Source organism: Chiloscyllium punctatum, chromosome 11, assembly GCF_047496795.1.
Source record: "Chiloscyllium punctatum isolate Juve2018m chromosome 11, sChiPun1.3, whole genome shotgun sequence".
Classification (NCBI taxonomy): domain Eukaryota; kingdom Metazoa; phylum Chordata; class Chondrichthyes; order Orectolobiformes; family Hemiscylliidae; genus Chiloscyllium; species Chiloscyllium punctatum.
The window spans coordinates 88,149,610-88,174,451 of NC_092749.1; the positions used below are offsets into that span (position 1 = coordinate 88,149,610).

A 24,842-nucleotide genomic window follows, 5' to 3' on the forward strand; every position below is an offset into this window, starting at 1 on the left:
GGTTTTTATTTTGTCAGACTCTTGTGGCTTGTTCTCTTCTCACAGTCCTCTGGGAAGACGAATCCTCTTTTTTTGCTTCTTAACTAGGACCTCCAGGTCCCCACTGGTGAATTGTCGTGCATTTTCACGCTTCTCTGACATCTTCTGATAACATCTTTGACTGAGCAGGGTAATTTTGGAATGCCAGTACTTGTTCAAGTGCACAGCAGTCTTTTAAAGATTACAAGGCTGCAAGAGATGCTGATGTTTTGGTAGATATCCGCTGAATGGGCAGTGGTTTAGTGGTTAGCACTGCTGCCTCACAGCGCCAGGGACCTGCGTTCAATCCCCACATCGGGTGACTGTGTGGAGTTTGCATATTCTCCCTGTGTCTGCATGGGTTTCCTCCCACAATCCAAAGATGTGCACATCAGGTGAATTGGTCATGCTAAATTGCCCATTGTGTTAGGTGCATTAGTCAGGAGTAAATATAGGATAGGGGAATGGGTCTGTAAGGGTTACCTTTCGGAGGGTCGGTGTGGGCTTGTTGGGCCAAAGGGCCTGTTTCCACACTGTAGGGAATCTAACCTTATTTGGGGAAGGGTACATAATAAATTAGGACTGGAATAGGACATGGGGGATGCAATTGGGTAAAGATGAGGTGAGTTTGGTAAGACATGGCAAGTAAACATGCAAGGTCCAATTGCAGAATCCCTTACAAACATTCAATGAAATTTGGACTTAGGCAAAAAAATGCTAAGATTCATCTCTAGATCTCCTCCATGAGCTCTTTTGCACTCTAGTCATGTAATCTTGAAACACCATTTTGTCATGACCTCTTAGACTCATGCTATTAACTCTTACTCCACACACAGGCCTCTCAAGATTCTGCCCATTGGGTCTGCAGCAATACAGGTTCAATTCTTCCATGTCATGCCAACGTAGATTAGATATGGTACTGGATTCAATGATTTGTGAAATTGCTTAATAAAGGTGCTTTTGTTTAAAGGAGTGAAATATCTTAATTTAATTGTGTTTTCATTTCCAAATTTTGCAAATTATAATGCAAATTTAGTATGTGCTGTTCACTTTTTAAAATTTAGTTTGACTCTTATGCCATCTTGGAATTAGCTCTCCAAATAATTTGCCATCTTTCATGAAGTAATGCACAGCAGCGAGCTTCACTTTTAGTTCAAAAATCATTCAAAATATCTCTAATAATTTTCATTTCATAGTTAGAATATGTCAACAGAGATGATATGCAGTAACTATTGATATCTCTGGTTTCAGAGAAAACAACTTTTCCAACGTAACCTTGACAGACACAGCCATCTCAAAGACATCATTAGATAAGATATACATTTGTCAAATAGTGGCAACGACAAAGCAGTGAATTTTATGATAAGACTACAGTCCCACTGTAACAGAAGCAGCAACTTCTCCTCCTTGGGTGGGGCTTTACTGGTTGCATGCGATGTTCCAGGGCTGGCCAATTAATAGTCAGTAGATGTAATGGAGAAGAAACTGTATCAAATTAAGCTTTTATAGAGGAACCCATAGCAATTACAGAAACATGGCTCGGGGATGAACAGGCCTGGCAGCTTAATGTTCCAGGATACAAATGCTGCAGAAAGGACAAAAAGGGAAGCAAGAGAGGAGGGGGACTGGCGTTTTTGAGAAGGGATAGCATTACAGCTGTACTGAGGGAGGATATTCCCAGATATACATCCAGGGAAGTTATTTGGTTTGAACTAAGAAATAAGAAAGGGATGATCACCTTATTGGGATTGTATTATAGACTCCCATAATAGTCAGCAAGAAATTGAGGCACAAATGTTTAAGATCTCTGTAAGAATATCTGTGAAAATAATAGGGTAGTTATGGTAGGGGATTTTAACTTTCTAAACATAGACTGGGACTGGCATAGTGGTAAGGGTTTGATGGAGAGGAATTTGTTAAGCATGTACAAGAAAACTTTCTGATTCAGTATGTGGTGTACCTACTAGAGAAGGTGCAAAATTTGACCTACTCTTGGGAAATAAAGCAGGGCAGGTGACTGAGGTTTCAGTGGGGGAGCACTTTGGGGCCAATGACCAAATTTTATTAGTTTTAAAATAGTGATGGAAAAGGATAGAGTAGATCTAAAAGTTGAAGTTCTAAATTAGAGAAAGGCCAATTTTTACAGTATTAGGCAAGAACTTTCAAAAGTTGATCAGGGGTGGATGTTTGCAGGTAAAGGGACAGCTGGAAAATGGGAAGCCTTCAGAAATGAGATAACAAGAGTCCAGAGACAATGTATTCAAGTTGGTGTGAAAGGAAAAGCCGGTAGCTATACAGAATGGTAGATGACTAAAGACATTGAGGGTTTGGTTAAGAAAACAAAGGAAGCATATGTCAGGTATAGAAAGGATAGATTGAGTGAATTCTCAGAAGAGTATAAAGGCAGCAGGAGTATACTTAAAAGGGAAATCAGGAGGGCAAAAAGGGGACATAAGATAACTTTGGCAAATACAGTTAAGCAGAATCCAAAGGGATTTTACAAATACATTAAGGACAACAGGGTAACTACGGAGAGAATAGGGCCCTTCAAAGAACAGCAAGGCGGCCTTTGTGTGGAGCCGCAGGAGATGGGAGAGATACTAAACAAGTATTTTGCATCAGTATTTACTGTGGAAAAAGATATGGAAGATATAGAATGTAGGGAAATAGATGGTGACATCTTGAAAAATGTCCATATTACAGAGGAGGAAGTGCTGGATGTCTTGAAATGCATAAAATTGGATAAATCTCCGAGGCCTGATCAGGTATACCCTCGAACTCTGTGAGAAGCGAGGGAAATGATTGCTGGGCTTCTTGCTGAGATATTTGTATCATTGATAGTCACAGGTGAGGTGCCGACAGACTGGAGGTTGGCTAAAGAGGTGCCACTATTTAAGAAAGGTAGTTAGGACAAGCCAGGGAAGTATAGACTGATGAGTCTGATGTCAGTGGTGGGCAAATTGTCGGAGGGAATCCTAAGGGATAGGATTTACACGTACTTGGAAAGGCAAGGACTGATTAGAAATAGTCAACATGGCTTTGTGCGCGGAAAATCGTGTCTCACAAACGTGATTGAGTTTTTTGAAGAAGTATCAAAGAGGATTCTTGAGGGCAGAGCGGTAGACGTGATCCATATGGACTTCAGTAAAGCATTCGACAAGATTCCCCATGGAAGACTGGTTAGCAAGGTTAGATCTCATGGAATACAGGGAGAACTAACCATTTGGATACAGAACTGGCTCAAAAGTAGCAGATAGAGGGTGGTAGTGGAGGATTCTTTTTCAGACTGGAGGCCTGTGACCAGTGGAGTGCCACAAGGATCGGTGCTGAGTCCACGACTTTTTGTCATTTATATAAATGATTTCGCTGCGAGCATAAAGGTATAGTTAGTAAGTTTGCAGATGACACCAGAATTGGATGTGTAGTGGACAGTGAAGAAGGTTACCTCGGATTACAATGGGATCTTGATCAGATGGGTCAATGGGCTGAAGAATGGCATTTTGGAATTTAATTTAGATAAATGCAAAGTGCTGCATTTTGGGAAAACAAATCTTAGCAGGACTTATACGCTTAATGGTAAGGTCCTAGGGAGTGCAGATTCATAGCTCCTTGAAAGTAGAGTTGCAGGTAGAGAGGTTAGTGAAAAAGGAATTTGGTATGCTTTCCTTTATTTGTCAGAGCATCGAGTACAGGAGTTGGGAGGTCATGTTGCGGCTATACAGGGCATTGGTTTGGCCACTGTTGGAATATTGCGTGCAATTCTTGTCTCCTTCTTATCATAAAGATGTTGTGAAATTTGAAAGGGTTCAGAAAAGATTTACAAGGATGTTGCCAGGGTTGGAGGATTTGAACTATAGGGAGAGGTTGAATAGGCTGGGGCTGTCTTCCCTGGATGTTGAGGATAAACCTTTTGGAGGTTTATAAAATCATGAAGGGCATGGATAAGGTAAATAGACAAGGTCTTTTCTCTGGGGTTGGGGAGTCCAGAACTAGAGAGCATAGGTTTAGGGTGAGAGGGGAAAGATATAAAAGAGACCAAAGGGGCAACTTTTTTACGCAGAGGGTGGCACAAGTATGGGATGAACTGCCAGAGGAAGTGGTGGAGGCTACTACAATTGCAACATTTAACAGGCATCTGGATGGGTATATGAATAGGAAAGGTTTGGAGGGATATGGGCCGGGTGCTGGCAGGAGGGATTAGATTGAGTTGGGATATCTGGTCGGCGAAGACGATTTGGTCCGAAGGGTCTGTTTCCGTGCTGTACTTCTCTATGGCTCTATGACTATATGATAAAGGCTGGAGTATTTTGTTCAGTTATTCTAATTCCAGATCATCCAATGCCAGATAACATTGTTTAGCCAAGCATCAGGACCTTGCGATCTTGCCAGATAAGTTGATATTCGGATAATCGAATGCTGGATAATCGAGGTTCCTTTGTATATAAGGACTGACAACTCCCATTATGGATATAAGTTTGCTCGCTGAGCTGCAAGGCTTGTTTTCAGATTTTTCGTCACCATTCAAGGTAACATCATCAGTGAGCCTTCAGTGAAGTGCTGATGTTATGTCCTGCTTTATATTTACATGTTTAGGTTTTCTTGGGCTGGTGGTGGCATTTCCTGTGGTGATGTCATTCCCCATGTTGATGTCATTTCCTGTGTTGGTGATGTCATTTCTTGTTCTTTTTCTGAGAGGGTGGTAAATGGGGTCCAAGTCGATATGTTTGTTGATAGAGTTCTGGTTTGAATGCCATGCTTCTCAGAAATCTCGTGTTTGCATCTGTTTGGCTTATCCTAGGATGGATGTGTTGTCCCAGTCAAACTGGTGGCTTTCCTCATCTGTATGTAAGGATATTAATAATAATGGCTCATGTCTTTTTGTGGCTCGTGGATGTTCATGTATTCTGGTGGCTAGTTTTCAGCCTGTTTGTCCAATGTAGTGTTTGATACAGTTCTTGCAAGGTATTTTGTAAATGATGTTCATTTTGCTTGTTGTCTAGATCGGGTCTTTTAGGTTTATTAGCTGCTATCTTAGTGTTGGTGGGTTTGTGGGTTACCATGATGCCAAAAGATCTGTGTAGTCTGGCAGTCATTTCTGACATATCTTTGATGTTGGGGAGAGTGGCTCGGGTTTCTGGGTGCATTTTGTCTGCTTGTTTGAGTTTGTTGCTGAGAAATCAGTGGACTGTGTTCATTGGGTGCCTGTTCTTTTTGAATACCCTATATAGGTAATTTCCTCTGCTCTTTGCAGTTCCTTTGTACTGCAGCGTGTGCTCGAAACTAAAACGTGACATAACATCAGCGCTTCACCAGAAGTTCACTGATAGTGTTACCTAGTATGCTGATGAAACATCTGAAAACAAACCTCGCAGCTCAGTGAGCAAACCTACATCTAGAACCTTAACCTGAGCTACAAATCTTCTCAAAACTCGCTAGCTCCCATTATAATTGGATATTGTTCTGAAGAGGGGTCACTGAACTTGAAACATTAACTCCATTTTCTCTTCACCAAAGCTGTCAGACCTGCTGAGTTTCTCCAGAAATTTCTATATAGGTTATCTCCTAGACTGTCAGGATATTTTAAAATAGGAAGGAAAGAAGCAGGCAGAATGGCAGAAAGAAAACTTTGGATGGCCACATAGCTCAGAAATATTTCCAAGCAGATTCTCCTTTTTGCAAGGATGACAGTTCCTCTTCCCCCATAGAGTCATAGAGTCATAGAGATGTATAGCATGGAAACAGACCCTTCGGTCCAACCCGTCCACGCTGACCAGATATCCCAACCCAATCTAGTCCCACCTGCCAGCACCCAGCCCATATCCCTCCAAACCTTTCCTATTCATATACCCATCCAAATGTCTTTTAATTGTTGCAATTGTACCAGCCTCCACCACTTCCTCTGGCAGATCATTCCATATACGTACTACCCTCTGTGTGATAACTTTGCCCCGTGGGTCTCTTCCATATCTTTCCTCTCTCACCCTAAACCTATGCCCTCTAGTTCTGGACTCCCTGACCCCAGAGAAAAGACTTTGTCTATTTATCCTATCCATGCCCCTCATAATTTTGTAAACCTCTATAAGTTCACCCCTCAGCCTCCGATGTTCCAGGGAAAACAGCCCCAGCCTGTTCAGCCTCTCCCTATAGCTCAAATCCTCCAACCCTGGCAATATCCTTGTAAATCTTTTCTGAACCCTTTCAAGTTTCACAACATCTTTCCGATAGGAAGGAGACCAGAATTGCACGCAATATTCCAACAGTGGCCTAACCAATGTCCTGTACAGCCGCAACATGACTTCCCAACTCCTGTACTCAATACTCTGACCAATAAAGGAAAGCATACCAAACGCCTACTTCACTATCCTATCTACCTGCAACTCCACTTTCAATGAGCTATGAACCTGCACTCCAAGGTCTCTTTGTTCAGCAACACTCCCCAGGACCTTACCATTAAGTGTATAAGTCCTGCTAAGATTTGCTTTCCCAAAATGCAGCACCTCGCATTTATCTGAATTACACTCTATCTGCCACTTCTCAGCCCATTGGCCCATCTGTTCAAGATCCTGTTGTAATCTGAGGTAACCCTCTTCGCTGTCCACTACACCTCCAATTTTGGTGTCATCTACAAACTTACTAACTGTACCTCTTACACTTGCATCCAAATAATTTATATAAATGGCAAAAAGTAGTGGACCCAGCACCAATCCTTGTGGCACTCCACTGGTCACAGGCCTCCAGTCTGAAAAACTCCCCACCACCACCCTCTGTCTACTACCTTTGAGCCACCCCATGTATTGGCCCAAGTGATGAAGCCTATACAGAGATTGCAGAGGAGGTCAGCAACCCAGGGACACCTCCAGAAACTGACTGCAATACTTCAAGGGTATCAATGGCCTCATTCCATCTATCAGAGTGCATCCATTACATGTTTTCCCTTTGCACCTTGCATGTGGAAATGCAAGAGGATGACTTTGGTGGAAAGGGAGTGACTACTTAGTCAGTGGCAACAGTATCTGGCAGTAGTGTATGCTGTTAAGGGGCTTCACTGGACCTCAGTGACAGACACCAGTGATTGATGACTCCAGCAAGGGCCCTTGAGAACAATCTCACACAGGAGACATTTGTATGTCCCTCTCATGGACTGCTGGACTACACTGGTATGTGCATTGTACTTGTCTGCGTAGGGTGGTTAACAGTGTTCACCTTTCTGAAAGGAGAAAATAGCTCATAAAAGGAATGGACTAATACCAACAGAGAGATTCAAACAAAAATAGAAATTGCTGGAAAAGCTCAGCAGGTCTGGCAGCATCTGTGGAGAGAAATCAGAGTTAATATTTTGGGTCGAGTGACCATTCCTCAGAATTTATCCCAACCCTCCTCATCCCTATGAAGAATGTGTGCCCTGAGAAACCCTTTCATTATCTTAAAGGCCTTCATGAGACCATCCCTCAGTCTTGTGCCTACATTGCTGAACTCCATCTGAAATGGAGTGGCCACCACCCTGCCCTACCAGCAGGGCCATTTCCATGATTTTGGCACCAAACTTTGTCCTCTGAACTAAACTGTCTCTCTCACTTCGAGGAGTCTTATGTCTGGCACTGGCATTCTGGTGCCGTTTGAGTCCCTCGATTTAGGATATGTCCTGAGTGAGGTTATCCAGTCGGCTTTACTCAAGTGATGTCCCCCAAGCTCAGTTGGCCTGGTGAGGGTATCCATTTTCATCAGCATACCCGAGAGCTCATATCTCTATTTGCTGCATTTTCTAATGGTAGTGCCTGTAGTGCCTGTTTGAAGTCCAGTTAGGCTGCAGCTAGTAGGCACTTTTGCATAGATACATCATTAATCCGACACACCATAACGGTCTCTCAGCATCTTATTGAGGTTTAAACCAAAGCCACATTACTCTGCCAATTGTCTTAACTTCAACAAAATTCCCAACATGGATTCTCGAACTACCAAGTAAAACTGATAGCATCTCAGAAGTAGAGGAGGCTTGGGGTCATAATATTCTTTAACTAAATCTGTCCACTCTTGACAGGGTTTAGTATCTGGTGCCTCAGGAAATATCAGGCTCCTCATAACCGAAAAAGCTCTGGGTCCACAAGGCATCAGGAGAATTACTCATTGCTTTTCAACTGCCCCGATGTTTTTTGCCCAGAAAAAGTAACACATTCTTTCCACATACTGGGCCCAGTCTGCGATGGCAGGATTGAACAAGTCATGATGCCAAAAATGCTTACTCCAACTCAAAGACAATTGTTGCGAGTGAAATTCTTCAAGAAATTGTTTTTCTTCCATTGCTACTAAAATAACTCCACAGAGGCTGATATCCTGTCAGCAAGTCACCCTTTATTTACACATGCATAATACTTGACACTGGTCTGACTTCCTCAGAGCCAGCTCTCACAGAACCTTTGACATTTCTGTTTTTCTCCTTTTTTTTCTCTTTTCCCACACTACTGCCTAACTGCGGCAGTGCTGACATTTCTCTTTATACCTGTCAGCCAGGGCTACCTGATTAGATCAGGTTAACAGCCCAATCAGGAAACATAATCTATGAAATTCACCTGGCTGACCTTGTTACAATCACTACAGTTACCTTCTAGAAACAAGCCTTACAAAGGCAGCATCTCCATGCGTGTGTCTCTCGTCAGTCAGGAGGCTGGAATCTATAATCACAAATCTATAATCCTCTGGAGATATTACCATGGTGATCATAGCTTCATAGAAAGTGTACATAAAAATGTATGTTTGTTTTTGTCTCAAGGTGCTTCATAAGAGCACTATCAGATTACATGTTACACTGAGCCACATAAGACAGTATTAGGAAAGATGACCAAATTTTATGGTCACTATTGCACTAACTCAAGCCACTTTACCCTCTGCTAGATTTTAACCTACACTTTATTAAAGCTTTCAATAACATCAGTTGTAAATCGCCCAGGGATTAGATGACAACATGTCCAGGAACACAAATGTTCTATTCATCTCAAACTCTGAGTGGAGTTACTTTCATTTTGCTTTAGAAAGTGCTAAATATTTAGCACTATTGTGGTAAATTAGGATCATTCAAATCAATAAATTAAAACAGAATACTGATCTCTAATCATTCATCTAGTTTGTTATACATCTTCATTATCCACCTGTGACAAGGTTGATTTCAACCATTCTTGGGACCCTTATGAAGCTTGCAAGGAATACAGAACTACAAAGCTGAAAAGTGTTGACAGACAGCAAATGTACTAATGAATAATCTGTCATGACTGGTGTTCTCTCCACTTTAAGACACTGGAATTCAAAAAGCAAACAAAAGTTCCTTGGAGACAGAACAGAAATGGTCTCATTAGAGGCTTGCATTAGAGGGTCGCAGGTGAGGAGCAGCTATAACAATACACTCACCTCATCACTCCCAAGAATTCTGAAGTGATGCACTTCCTTAATCAGTGAGTCTGGACAGCCAGCTATTAAGCAATAAAAAAGAAAATAAGATTACAAAGTGTAATGTTTTTATTGTTCACAATAAGAGCTGCTTAACACAAACATTAATCAAGAAAGGAAATTGCTCTCTTCCTTGTAAATTGTCCGATGCTTTGTCACATGTGGTCATCATTTATACAATTTATACAATTTACAGCAAAGCATTGTACAATTTACAATTCTAGGTATTACTGAACTTATCGACTAATGCAATCTAATTGTTTACTTTATCACTCATATGTGTTGCTGGAAAAGCGCAGCAGGTCAGACAGCATCCAAGGAGCAGGAAAATCGACATTTCGGGCATGAGCCCTTCTTCAGGAATTCCTGAAGAAGGGCTCATGCCCGAAACATCGATTCTCCTGCTCCTTGGATGCTGCCTGAGCTGCTGTTCTTTTCCAGCAACACATTTTCAGCTCTGATCTCCAGCATCTGCAGACCTCACTTTCTCCTTTATCACTCATATTGCAATCTGACCATTTTACACACAGCACAGGTAACTTGTGATTTTTTTTCCAAAAACTATATGATTCATTTTCAAGTTACTTCTAGGTTTTCAGTATTTAATATCCTTTACTTTCAAATATTACGTATTTCAGATTAATTGCACAACGAGCATGCATTCCTCAGGACAGTGTTGTAGGCCCATCATTGTGTCAACAATAGTCTTCTGTCTATCACAAGGCAGTTTACTGATGATCACTTGACAGATAGGTAGCATGGGTGATACTTCATTGTAAATATGTTCTCATATTTGCAAATATGCACCTTTATGATAATGCAACCTGGCTTAATGCCAAGTCAACAAGGTAAGTTGTTTCTTTAAATCTTTCAAATGCATGGATTTTATTTCTTGATTCTAAATGTGTCAATAGTCTTCAACGCTGTTCTCAGAATCACTGAGTCGCAGAATTGTTACAGCACAGAAAGAGACCATTTGACCATTGTGCTGCATTGGCTCTTTCAACACATTCTTGATGAAGGGCTTATGCCTGAAACGTTGACTCTCCTGCTCATCCGATGCTGCCTTTCCAGCGCCACACTTTTTGACTCTTTCAACAAGCATCATCACCTTGTGCAAATCTCCTGCTTTCTCCCCACAACCTTGCACAGACATTTTTCTAAGTAACCTGGTCAGAGATCTTACTGCATGCATCTAGAGCAGGTGGGACTTAAAGAAGGCCTCCTGGCCCAGAGATAGAAAAATTACCACAGTGCCACAAAAGCCTTGCATACTATTTCTATCCAAATAATCATCCAACGCCATTTTGAATCCTCAATTGAACCACACTACCAGGCAGTGCATTCTCTATCCTGATTACTTGCTGTGTAAACAAGTTGCTTTTCTCACATCACCCTTCCTTCTTTTGCACATCACTTTAAAGATTATTTCATTTCTCTAAATAGCGCTTCTCTATCATTGAAGAATTAGCTCCAATTAGCTTTTCAAAGTTGCAGCCAATCCATGGGAATTTGAACTCAGCTGCTTTGCTCTTCTATAGTTCGTGTCCAATAATTAATATATCTTACTGTGAGTCTGGTCAACGTGGATGATTTGGACCAAAGGGTCTCTTCTGTGCTGTATGATTCAATCTGGCTCAGTGGTGATGTCCTTCTCTCTGACTATTTAAGACTGGCTTTGGTGCAGCTCTGAACAGCATTGAGGGAAAAAAATTGTTGCAGCAGTGCTGACAGCTGCTCATGCTGCTGGCAAATTTACATAGACCACATACTGACAGTAGGATATTTACATTGTCTATGCAGTGTCATTTTGAAGTGAATCTACGCAAACAACTGATACTTCCATTGTTTTTCATTTTTGATGGGGAACTAAATCCCTGTTCATCCACTATGGTGTACATGATATTCTTTAATGAGTAACAGGAAAGTTCTGTCATTGTGCATGCCAATCTTTATCCATTAACCACACCAGCACAAAACATGACAGGATTATCTAGGCAGTTATTTCAATGCTTCATTTATCCTTTGTCTGCAAAACAGCAAATACCCCACTTCAAAATTAGATCATTGCCTTCAAAACACTTCAGGACATCCTCAGCATGTGAAAACCACTAAATAAATACTTTTTCTTCAGAAGGCAGCAGGCAGCATGTCCATGTGAAAAATCTGATCCATGTAATACCCAAAGCAATTTATATATTACTTTATATTTCTATCCCTATATCAGTAAGAAATGATTGAAGGAATACTGAGGGATAAAATAATTTCAAATTCTTCAACAAATATTCTTGCCTGTTTCTAATCTAAGTCGCTTCCTTTTTCTTACGGTTTATGCTAGCTCCTTTTCCATATCCCAGTGAGAAGATACTGTACATGAATTTAGTGAATTATTTGGCCCTTTCACCCTGTCTGCTATTTGATAACAGCATGGGTGATCTGATTGTGGCCTCGACTTTCCTGTCTACATTCTATTTACCTTGAATTCCTTGTTGATCAATAATCTATCTAATGTAGTCTTAAAAATATTCAATGACACTGACTCCACTGCTCTCTAGGGAGGAGATTCCACAGATCAGTGACCCTCTGAGAGATAAAATAAAACCTCTACTCATTCCATCTTAAAGGGAAGACTGGTTATTTTAACTGCATTCCCTGGTTTTAGTCTCTCCAAGGAACCAGATGCATAATCCTTCTTTCCAGTGCTTCTAATGCTTTCTTAAATAAGAAGGTGACAACTGTACACAGTACTCCAGATGTGGCCTCACTAATGCTGCATAAGCTGTAGCAAAACATTCCTATTTTATGCACCTTGCAATAAACAGCATTTCATCTGCCTTCTTTTTTACTTCATACACCTGTACATTATGTTTTTGTGATTCATGAACCAAAAAATCCAGATTTGTCTGTACTTCAGAATTCTGCAATATCTTCTCTAGAGCATGATTTCTTATTTCATGTATCATGTGACAACATCCCTCATTTTTCTAACCAAAATTTTGCTCTTAAAAAATTAAACTGACTTAAAATAAAATTGCACGTGAACTTATTTTAGCACAGAGGAATAAATTTACAGGCATGAGATTAGATTTCCTACAGTGTGGAAACAAGCCTTTCGGCCGAACAAGTCCACACCAACCCTCCGAAGAGTAACCCACCCAGTCCCATTTCCCTAATGCACCTAACACTATGGGCAATTTAGCATGACCAATTCACCTGACCTGCACATCTTTGGACTGTGGGAGGAAACTGGAGCACCCAGAGGAAACCGGAGCACCCAGAGGAAACCCATGCAGAAATGGGGAGAACGTGCAAACTCCACACAGACAGTCACCCGAGGCCAGAATCGAACCTGGGACCCTGGTGCTGTGAGCATATAAATTCAAGAGAGGATATCTACCCAGAAAGAATGTTTCTCCTTTTGGAAGAACAAATTAGTGTTTAAAAATAAGATGTTTCCATTGATCACGAGATGAGGATGGTATTTTTTCTCTCAGAAGTCATGAGTAGAACTCTCTAAGAGAATGGTGGATACAGGGTAACTGAACACTTTTAAGGCAGAGGAAGATAAATTGTTAACTCTTAATGGAGTCAAACATTATCAGTGAAGGATGAGAATGTAGAGTTGAGGCCACTTTGAAATCATAATTTTATTGAATGGCACAGAAGGCTCAAGGAATCAAATGGCTGACTCCTGATCCTCACTCATGTGTTTATACACACTTTTAAATGGATATATCTTAAAATATTCTCAATCATAATTCACCTCAAAAGGATATGTTGAATTGGCCTAATCACTTGTCAGAAGACCATCAAGAGATTTTCTCAAGGGCTACTTCTTAATTTTCAGGAACTCATCTGAAATTATGGAAAACAGTAGTAGCTGGTGGGTAAGAATAGAGGTTCAGGCAGCAGGGTTGCCACCAGTCATGACAGAAGGAGTACTTCCAACAGATAGGAAAGTCACAGGAAAAAGACTCTGAGAGGTAATGAAGATTAAGTTGGGTCAGGAAAGGTGTAAACTTTCTTTTTTGTTTCCCATGGCCTGACAAGAAAAATGAAATTTATCTGGAGTGGTCTTGTCTGGTTTCCAATTCTGTTTCCATTATCCTTATGCATTTGGAAAGCTGCAGCAGTCACTCTACTCAGACCAGGATTTAAATTGCAGTCAGGACGATTATATTGTTGCTCTCCGATCTGTACATTTAAAGGAGGAAAGTCTTGGTTTTTGGTCAGTGCCATTATTGCATTTTATGAAGAGATCAAAATCTGGATTAGCATGAAACAAGCAGGAATTTATTGGGGTAAAGCACTCAGGATGATTTAACTATCTAACCATCTCTCCACCATGGTCAGTTAACATCAAAATCAGTTGCATAGAAAATTCTTAATAAATCAAAAACATTGCTTACTAACTTGCATTAGCACTTGGGAATTTAATGCTTACGGTGTGGCATAGTGGCTAGCACTGCTGCCTCACAGTGCCAGGGACCTGGGTTCAATTTTGTGGAATTTGTGCATTCTCCCTGTAACTGCATGAGTTTACTTTGGGTCCTCTGCTTTCCTCCCACATTCCAAAAATGTGCAGTTTAGGTGAATTGGCATGCTAAATTGCCCATAGTGTACAGGTTAGGTGCATTAGTCAGGGGTAAATGTAGAATAATGGGGTGGGTTACTCTTTGGAAGGTTGGTGTGAACCTGTTGGGCCAAAGGGCCCATTTCCACACTGTAGGGATTCTATGATCTTCTATGAAATACTGAACAACCAGATACTTGGAGAGTTGATTGTTTCTCATCATTCATTGCATTCACTTTTTATGGGAAGTTACTGTAGGTAAATTAACTGATTCATTTGCTTGTATAATGTCAGGGACTATCCTTCAAAAGTAATGAAATAGATGTGAAGGACTTTGGGGTCTCCTTAGATTATCATTATATAAACAAGGGTATTTTCATTCTGTAATATGGACTTTTACAATAAGACAACAGAAAATTTATATATTTATAACTTCTTCTAACATAAAATTATGTAGAAGTCATACCCAATTCAACTCAGACCCTTTCTATTTTCTATAGCTAATAAATCTTATCAGACTATTTGGAATCCAACAGTTTCTTTATTTTGAATGTTCCACATTAAATTATAGTTAGTGTAAGGTCTTAGGACAGAGTGCCACTTTAAGTCAACTGTTGCAGCTGAATTTTAATGGAAGGTTTGGAAACATGAGTTAGATGACTATGGTGAATGACAGGAGCTGTTGTTATCAGTGACGGTTGGTGCAATTATCACCACATGACTGCACTGATCTGTTACTTACTGTATGCTGCAGTATAAATAGTAGCTCAAGTTTACCCATGTTTCAGTTCAATGTTGTGGTTCTGCTTTATGTCAATTTTCCAAATAGGAAGCTCAGTGCAATTTACTCAGAGATAACCTTCTGGAAACACTGAAACCTAAACTCTCCAGTGCCCTGAAAATTGTTTTACTAAATTGCGATCCACTTATCTTAGGGAAAGATTCTCAAAATTGGAGTCTAGACCTATTTCTGACCTTTCGGTGAAAGGGTTGCTGATTGAACTGGTATAAGCAGCTGGCATTTGGGCAACCTTTGATAAGTGAAAATGGTACAAAATTACTGCAATCAATATTAAAAAGGACAGCTTGCCTTGTGGTGTAGGTGAGACTTTCAGCATGCTACTAATGCTGGCTTCTGATCTAATGCTGTGGCTTTTCACACCCAATTGAACTGTGACAAGCATGACTGGCTTCTAGATAAGAGTCATGGTTAAATCAAAATTTGTGCAGAGTTACAGAAAAATGGATACTTCAATGGAAATTTACAATAGTTCTTTAAGGTCCTCGTTAATTGGAACATTCAAATGTCTAGATTATTGCATGACAGCAATAAAGTATGAATTGCATTAGTAAGTCAGACATTGTTGCTAAGACTATTGGGAAGCCTAGGATAGCAGGTAAAGCCTCTTCGAGATTCTACGATGTTCAGTCTTTTAGCAGCAAGTCCCTAGGATATCCATAGGGCACGACTTGATTCTATTTTGTGGTTTACTATGTATGTTAGTCTGCATAATACATAACACAGTTGATTTCTTCTTGAGTCAGATATGTTCAGTTCATTTGCAATGCAAATATTTTACAAGGCTGCAACATCACAGACTTGCACATGTGGTCTGGATTCTATGCTTATTGATGTTACTGTATTTTATACATACAAATTGCTGACTGACTCCATTACGTAGAAAGTCAGACTGAAGGTGAGCTGGTACTTTAAAAGCAGAAAGTGACAAGTTGTGATTTAATGAAATTGTCTTAAAAATACAGCCTGCATGGTTCAAAATCTGTTGCATAATACAAGAGGAATTAATGCAGTCATCAGCATTAACCATTTTGACATATCATCCATATAACAGTTATGTTTATAAGTTTATAATTGTAATATTGTATAGCAATTTGTTCTAGTCAAATACATTTAGTGTTTACTTTGATTACAAAATGTTCCATTGGTTGCGGCTTTAAATTTGGAAATCCTGGATAAATCACTGCTTAAAAGTAATTCATATTATCCCCACTGTACTCACTTTACACCCATGACTGTGTAGCCAAATTTCAAATGAACACCATTTACAAGTTCGCTGATGACTTCACTATAGTAGGTCAGATATCTAATGACAATGAGTCAAAATACAGAAGGGAGATAGAGGGCTTGGTGACATGGTGCAATAAGAACAATTTGTCTCTCAACATTGGCAAAATTAAAGAACTGATCATTGATGTCAGAAAGAAAGGAGGAGAACAACCCCCCCATTTAGGAGAGCATCACGTTCCCCGGAGTGACGATAACTGACAACCTGTCCTGGACTTCCCACATAGATGTGACGGCCAAGGTAACACAACAATGGGGTGGCATGGTGGCTCAGTGGTTAGCAATGCTGCCTCACAGCACCAGGGACCCAGGTTCGATTCCTGCCTCAGGTAACTGACTGCGTGGAGTTTGTACATTCTCCCCGCGTCTGCATGGGTTTCCTCCGGGTGCTCCAGTTTCCTCCCACAATCCAAAAATGTGCAGGTTAAGTGAATTGGTCATGCAAAATTGTCCATAGTCGGGGTGAATAAGGAGAATGGGTCTGGGTGGGTTACTCTTCGGGGGTGTCGGTATGGGCTGAAGGGCATGCTTTCATACTGTAGGAAATCTAATCTAATCTAATCTTCCTCAGGCAGCTCAGGGAATTTGGCATGTCCATTAGGACTCTTACTAATGTTGACAAATGCACAATTGAAAGCATACTGTCCGGGTGCATAATGGCCTGGTATGGTAACTGCTCTGCCCAGGTCTGTAAGAAACTGCAGAAGGTGATGTTCACAGTCCCAGACCACCACGGAAGCCTGCCGCGAAAGACTGCCAACATCATCAAAGACCTACTGCACCCTGGTAATGATCTCCTACAACCTCTTCCATCAGGCAGAAGATACAGAAGCCTGAACACATGCACCAGCAGGTTCAGGACCAGCTTCTTCCCGGCCATTATTAGACTGATAAGTGGACTCTCTAGCCTCAATAAGCAATGTAATCTGTACACCTCTGTCTTTTGAGCTATACATCCTTGCTTACTATGATCTGCCTGTACTGCTTGTAAACAAAGCTTTTCACTGTACTTCGGTACATGTGACAACAAGTCAATCAATCAATTAATCAAACTTTCTCCTACATAGAGTCATAGAGATGTACAGCATGGAAACAGACCCTTCGGTCCAACCCGTCCATGCTGACCAGATATCCCAACCCAATCTAGTCCCACCTCCCAGCACCTGGCCCATATCCCTCTAAACTCTTCCTATTCATATACCCATCCAAATGCCTCTTAAATGTTGTAATTGTACCAGCCTCCACCACATCCTCTGGCAGCTCATTCCATACACATACCACGCTCTGCATGAAAAAGTTGCCCCTTAGGCCTCTTTTATATCTTTCCCCCTCACCCTAAACCTATGCCCTCTAGTTCTGGACTCCCCGGCCCCAGGGAAAAGACCTTGTCTATTTATCCTATCTATGTCCCTCATAATTTTGTAAACCTCTATAAGGTCAGCCTCCGACGCTCCAGGGAAAACAGCCCCAGCCTGTTCAGCCTCTCCCTGTAGCTCAGATCCTCCAACCCTGGCAACATCCTTGTAAACATCCTACAGAAATCTCGATTCTTAAGTAATCTTAGCTAATTTTCAGGAGTCATTATAAATCTGATTCTCTAAAACTTAGTGGGAAGATTGGCCCTTGCCTACAGCAATTTTTAAATCATGGGCTCGTTTCCCATAAATTTCTGACATAGTAGTATAGAAGCACAGAAACTAAGGGTTGAAGTAGGCCAGTTAACCTATTGAACCCACTCTACCATTCAACATGATCATAGCTGACACTCCACCTCAATGCCATTCTCCTACTCTGCCCCTCCATTCTCCTTGACGTCTTTAGCCTCTAGAAACATATTCAGTGACTTGGCTGCCACACCCTTCTGTGGCAGAGAATTCCACAGCTTCACCATTTTATGAATAAAGAAATTTTTCTGAAGCTTAGTTCAAATATGCCTATCCCCTATCCTGAGACTATGGCCCTTTGTCTTGGGGCCTCCAGCCAGGGAAAACACTATCCCTGCATTATGTCTGTTCAGTCCTGTCAGAATTTGATATGTTTCATGGTGATCCATTAGACGAAGGAACAGACGGAGGCCATTCAGCCCACTGAGTCTGCTCTGCCATTCAATGAAATATTGGCAGATCTGATTATCTTCAAATCCATTTTCCTACCTCCCTTCTCATTTTCCAAATTCCAGTGAATACAGCCTCAGTTGATCCAATCATTCCCCCTATTACAAACCTACCATCTCAGGAATCAGCCTGATGAATTTTCGCTGAGCTTTCTCTGTGTCAAGTTTGTCTTTTTTTAACTAAGGAGACCAAAACACAATACTCCAGGTACCAAAGCCCTGTACAGTTGCAATAAGACTTTCTTACTGCTGTACTCACACACTCTTGCAATGAAGGCTAACATAGCTGATGAAGAAGCAGCACTTTGAAAGCTAGTGATTCCAAATAAACCTATTGGACTATAACCTGGTGTTGTGTGATTTTTAACTATGACCAACATCAGCACCTCCAAAACATAACATTAGCCTTCCTAATTGCTTCCTGCATCTGAATGAGCAGTATACAAAAGTACTTAAGTCCCTTTATACACTGACATTTCCAAATCATCATTATTAAATAATATTCAAACATTTTGTTTTCATACCAAAGTGGACAACTTTGCACTTATCCACATTATACTTCATTGGCCGTGGATAAAGAATGTGCTCTTAGACCAATTTGATGAAAGTTCACTTTGAGTATCCTTGGTGTATCTGAAATAGATTAGATTCCCTACAGTGTGGAAACAGGCCCTTCAGCCCAACAAGTCCACACCGACCGTCCGAAGAGTAACCCACGCAGACCCATTTCCCCCTGACTAATGCACTTAACACTATGGGCAATTTAACATGGCTAATTCACCTGGCCTGCACATATTTTGGATTGTGGGAGGAAACCAGAGAATCCAGAGAAAACCCACGCAGACACGGGGAGAATGTGCAAACTCACACAGGCAGTCGCCCGAGGCTGGAATCAAACCCGGGTCCCTGGTGCTGTGAGGCAGCAGTGCTAACCACTGAGCCACCGTGCTGCCCCTGTGGTAGGTAAAGGTAGATCATATCAAGATTTTATTTCCAAAGGAAATTGAAAAATAAATGCTGCTGCACGGTTTGTTTGAAATCCATGGTGGATGGTACAGTACTTCTGGCATTTTATGGCTATTCAGAATGATTTAAACCTAGCTCCATCTTCCTATTTCAGCCCTCCCTGGGACTCCTGGCTGACAGAAAAGGGTGAATGTCAGGGATATTGGGCTCCATGAATGCCTGACTCAGTGAGAGGCAGTGCTACTGTCAAAGGCTATGCTTTTGTAAACAAGATTCGGAGATGCCAGTGTTGGACTGGGGTGTACAAAGTTAAAAATCACACAACACCAGGTTATAGTCCAACATGTTTAATTGGAAGCACACTAACTTTCAGAGCGACGCTCCTTCATCTCACCTGATGAAGGAGCGTCGCTCCAAAAGCTAGTGTGCTTCTAATTAAACCTGTTGGACTATAACCTGGTGTTGTGTGATTTCTAACTTTGTAAACAAGAAGTGATTAGTGATTTGCCAGCCTCTGAAGAGTTATTTCAAGCCAAAAATGGTTGTGGATGCAAATTAGGTGGCTATCTGGAGAGATGCCCAAAGAATGTCATACCTAAATATACAAAGGAACTTCAAACAATACTCCTTCAAAGGGGAAAGAGACAAGTCAAATCTGATTGCACTATGATCTCTTGTGACTATACAGATAATGAGAGGTGATGACCTTCACCCACCCCTTCTCAACAGCAAGCCATGCCCTGAAGATAATATCCCACAGTGCCAACACATTTTGTGATTTTCCCTTTGAAGAATTAACAAGACAGGTGTTAAAAAGCCACCTTCAATTCTGTTGGAAAGTGCAAGTGAGACTGAATGTTCTCATGTGTATTAGCCTGGGCTCAAGTGTTAGCATGCTGTGAAGGCTACAGTTGGAGGAGTATCCCCTAGTCAACTCCTGCATGTAAAGACTTTCTCCTACTCTGAGTCCTAGAAATCAGCTATTGAGCAGCCAGAGAAAAGGAAACAGGACATCAAAAGGACTTTATCTCACCTTGACTGCCTTTCAATTTAAGACTGATCCATATTTCTTCATTAACTTTTACCTTTTTGGTCTTGCCTTTCTTTTTAATCTTGTGCATGTGTTCTGTAACTAATTTTTCCTGTGCTTAGTAATTAATAAACTCACTCTTTGTTAATGCAAGAAAGCCTGATTAGATTATATCCCTTTAAAACATAAGTTAATTTGGGTCTTGGACAAAAGTATTCACAAGGGAAGCAAGCTATTTTTAAATGTTAAAAATCACACAACACCAGGTTATAGTCCAACAGGTTTAATTGGAAGCACACTAGCTTTCAGAGCATCGCTCCTTCATCAGGTGACAGTGGAGGGCTCAATCCTAACACACAGAATTTATAGCAAAAATTTATAGTGTGATGTAACTGAAATTATACATTGAAAAATTGATTGTTAAGCCTTTCATCTGTTAGAACACCGTGATAGTTTGACTTCTTTCATGTGTAAATCACAAAACCTTTTTTTTAAAAAGTTGCATTCTCAGGTTAGCCGTTAACAATGGTGATAGCTAGACAATATGTTGAAGGTGTTGGTCCCCTGTTTCTCTGTCTATGCCATGATGTTTAGATTGATTCTAATCTAAAAAGTGAGATAACGGAGTTTCACATGAATGCATGCAGTTTTTGAGCAAAGTACAATGTAACCCTGCAAGTACAAATTCACCCCACAAAATATATCTGTGCATGTGGTCTTTGTCTGTCTGCGTGTGTGTGTCTGTCTGGGTTGGGGGTTGTGAGTGTGAGAAAGTGTATGTGTGTGTATATTGAGTGCAGAGTGTCTTAAGTCTGTGAGGGGGTGTATGTGTGAATGTGGGAGTGTGTGTCTGTAAGGGTGTGTGTGGGTGTCTGTGTGCGTGTCTGTGTATATGTGTGTCCGTGTGTATGTGTGTACAGGAGTGCCTGTGTGTGTGTGTAGGAGTGTCCGTGTGTGTGTATAGTGCAATGGTGGTCACCTGTAATGTGACATGAACCCAAGGTCCCAGTTGAGTACCGAACTTAGCTATCAGCCTCTGCTCGGCCAGTTTTCGCTGCTGCCTGTCCCGAAGTCCACCTTGGAGGATGGTCACCCGAAGGTCTGAGGCTGAATGTCCAGGACCATTGAAGTGTTCCCCAACTGGGAGGGAACCCTCCTGTCTGTTGATTGTTGTGCGGTGCCCATTCATCCATTGTTGTAGCCTTTGCTCGGTTTCCCCAATGTACCATGCTTCAGGGCATCTTGCTTGCAACGTATAAGATAGACAACGTTGGCTGAGTCACATGAGTACCTGCCATATATAAGGTGGGAGGTGTCCCCACGCATAATGATGGCACCTATGTCACACTCTGACACGTCTTGCAGCGCCTACCGTGACAGGGTTGTATGGAATTTTGCTGAGAGCCGGGCAGCTTGCTACGATTAACGATCTGTTTGAGGTTTGGCAGTTGTTTAAAGGCAAGTAGTGGAAGTGTGGGGAAGGTCTTGGTGAGGTGCTCATCCTCATTGATAATGTATTGCAGGTCACGAAGAACATGGCGTAATTTTTCAGCTCCTGGGAAATACTGAACAACAAAGGGTTGCAGCATGTGTCTGTCTCCTTGCTGTGGGACGTCGGAACTGGCGGTCGATGAGTTGAGCATCATACCCTTGTCTTGTGAGGGCATCCCTGAGTACTTCCAGGTGTCCGTCATGTTCCTCCTCATCTGAGCAGATCCTGTGTATGTGTTGGGCTTGTCCATAGGGGACGGCTGTTTTAATATGTTTTGGGTGGAAGCTGGAGAAGTGTAGCATTGTGAGGTTGTCTGTGGGTTTGTGGTAGAGTGTGGTGCTGAGGTGCATTCTTGATGGAGATGCATGTGTCCAAGAATGAGCCAGATAGTAGAGAGTAGTCCATGGTGAGTTTGATGGTGGGATGGAACTTGTTGATATCACTGTGTAGTTTTATCAGTGACTCCTCGCCATGGGCCCAGAGGAAGAAAATGTCGTCAATGTACCTTGTGTATAATGTTGGTTGGAGGTCCTGTATAGAGAAGAAGTCTAGTTTGAACCTGTGCATGAAGATGTTGGCATATTGGGGTGCAAATTTGGTCCCCATAGCTGTTCCACGTGTCTGGATGAAGAACTGGTTGTCAAAGGTGAAGACGTTGTGATCGAGGATAAAGTGGATGAGTTGTAGGACGATGTTTGGAGATTGGCAGTTGTTGGTGTTGAGTACTGAGGCTGTTGCCGCGATGCCGTCATTGTGGGGGATGCTGGTGTAGAGTGCTGAAACGTCCATTGTGATGAGGAATGTTTCCGGTTCGACTGGTCCGTGGGTGCTGAGTTTCTGTAAGAAATCTGTAGCGTTGCGACAGAAGCTGGGGATCCCCTGTGCATTAGGTTTCAAGATGCCTTCCACATAGCCAGAGAGATTCTCACACAGGGTCCCATTGCCTGATACAATGGGATGTCCTGGTGTGTTGGCTTTGTGTATCTTTGGAAGGCAGTAGAAGTCGCCTCCATGAGAAGTTCGTGGGATGAGGGTGCATAGGAAACTCTGAAGAACTAGATCCAAAGTCCTGATCGATGTGTTTAATTCACGGGTGTGTTCGTTGGTTGGATCAGCTGGTAGTTGCCTGTAGTGTTCCTGGTTGTTCAATTGTCGGTACACTTCCTTGCAGTAATCTGTTCTATTCTGAATGACAATGGCTCCTCATTTATCTGCTGGTTTGATGACAATGTTGTGATTGGTTTTGAGAGCCTGGATGGCATCGTGTTGTGAACAGGTAATGTTTTGCTCTACCTTGTTGGTACGGCTGATGAATCTGGCATTTATATATTTCCTAAAGGTTTGAGCATACATGTCAAGCCCAGGGCAGCGGCCCTCTGGTGGGGTCCAAGTTGACACCTTCTTTGGTCGCTCCTCTACAGATCCCTGTGATGACTGTTCCAGTTCATCAGTGGGCTCATTGGGATCACCGCTGGCATCTTGAAAGAATTCCCGGAGTCTCATTCGTCTGATGAACTCCTCCGTGTCTGCTGCCAGAACCAACGGGTCCATTTTGGTGATGGGGCAGAAGTTGAGACCCCTTCTCAGGACTTCAATCTCTTCTAGTCGAAGGGTATGGTCCGATAAGTTGATAATAGACTTCCCCACAGTGATAATGTTATCCACTGTGGTGCCAGGTTGGGCTTTGCTACTAATGGTGAGAATGCCAAGTTTCTCCAGTTTTGAAAAGGTTGGTAAATGGACTATAATGCGGACAAATTTGAAATTGTTCATTTTGAAAGGAAGAATTATTTAAATGGAGAGAAACTACAGAAAGCTGCAACACAAAGTTACTTGGGAGTACATGTGCACAAAACACAAAAGACTAGCACACAGGTGAAGCAGGTAATCAGGAAGCCTAATGGAATGGCCCTTACTTCGAGAGGATTGGATTCTCAGAATAGAAAGTCCGGCTGCAACTGCGCAAAGTGCTGGTGAGACCACATCTGGAGTGCTGTGAGTTTTGCATTGGAGACAGTTCAGAGAAGGTTCACTTGGATGATCATTGGTATCCATGTACTTTGAGCCAAGTTTAAACAGGTTGAGACTCTACTCATTGGAATTTAGAAGGATGAGAGGTGATCTCACTGAAACACGTAGAAATCTTAAAAGCATTGACAGTGTGAATGCTAAGAGGCTGTTTACCCTCATTGAAGAGTCGAGGACCAGAGGGCGTAGTTTCAGAATGAAGGGGTGCCAATTTAAGACTGAGATGAGGAGAAATTTCTACTCTCACAGGGTTGTGAAGTTTTGGAACTTCTTGCTACAGAGATCTGTGGGGCAGAGTCCTTGTGTATATTAAGGCTCAGGTAGACATATTCTCAATAAACAAGGAAATCACGGGTGATGGGAAAATGCAGGGAAGTGGAAGCTAAATCAGCTGGTTCAGGGCGCCAAGCGGCTGACTCCTGTTCCTATTTCTTATGGAGTTAACACTTTGATTTTAAAACTCTTATCCTTATTTGTAAAGTCCACTGTGATGTTGCTCCTTCCTATGTTTCTAATCTCCTCCAACCACACAATCTTCAGAAATATCATTGCTAATATAATTCTCACCTATTGGGTATTCCTGATTTTAATATGTTACCCGTGTGGCTGTGCCTGCAGCTGCTCCAGCGCTTAATTCTTGAAATCCCTCAGATTTAGAGGTTTTTGGAGATAGAGACCGGTTTAGAGGTTTTTGGTCTCTACCTCATCTCGTCCTTTAAGATGCTCCTTAAAACCCACCTCTTTGACTAAGTTTTTGGCTATATCAGACCATGGCAAATTTTGGCTTTATAATGATTCTGTGAAGCACTATGAGATTTTTATTGCTTTCAAGGCCTTAAATACATATAAGTTGCTGATATGTGAATGCAATGTTGTAAACATTGGTGGCATTGTGACTCAGTGGTTAGCACTGCTGCCCCACAGTGCCAGGGACCTGAATTCAATTCCAGCCTTGGGTGACTGTCCGCGTGGAGTTTGCATGTTCACCCTGTCAGCGTGGGTTTCCACCCACAATCCAAAGATGTGCAGGTTAGGTGACTTGGCCATGCTAAATTGCCCGTGGTGTTCAGTGATGTGTAGGTTAGGTGCATTAGTCAG

The 24,842-nt window shown here is 41.7% G+C and overlaps 1 protein-coding gene across 4 annotated transcripts in view; it reads right to left on the reverse strand.

Annotated features, from left to right (window-relative positions):
• The window catches only part of prkn (parkin RBR E3 ubiquitin protein ligase), a 1,117,394-nt gene that overhangs the window by 164,390 nt on the left and 928,162 nt on the right, over positions 1-24,842 (reverse strand). For all 4 annotated transcript variants that reach the window (XM_072581208.1, XM_072581206.1, XM_072581207.1 and 1 more), the window contains one exon: positions 9,418-9,479. In XM_072581208.1, the coding sequence (XP_072437309.1) occupies positions 9,418-9,479 (62 nt within the window). The remainder of the gene's footprint in view (positions 1-9,417; positions 9,480-24,842) is intronic.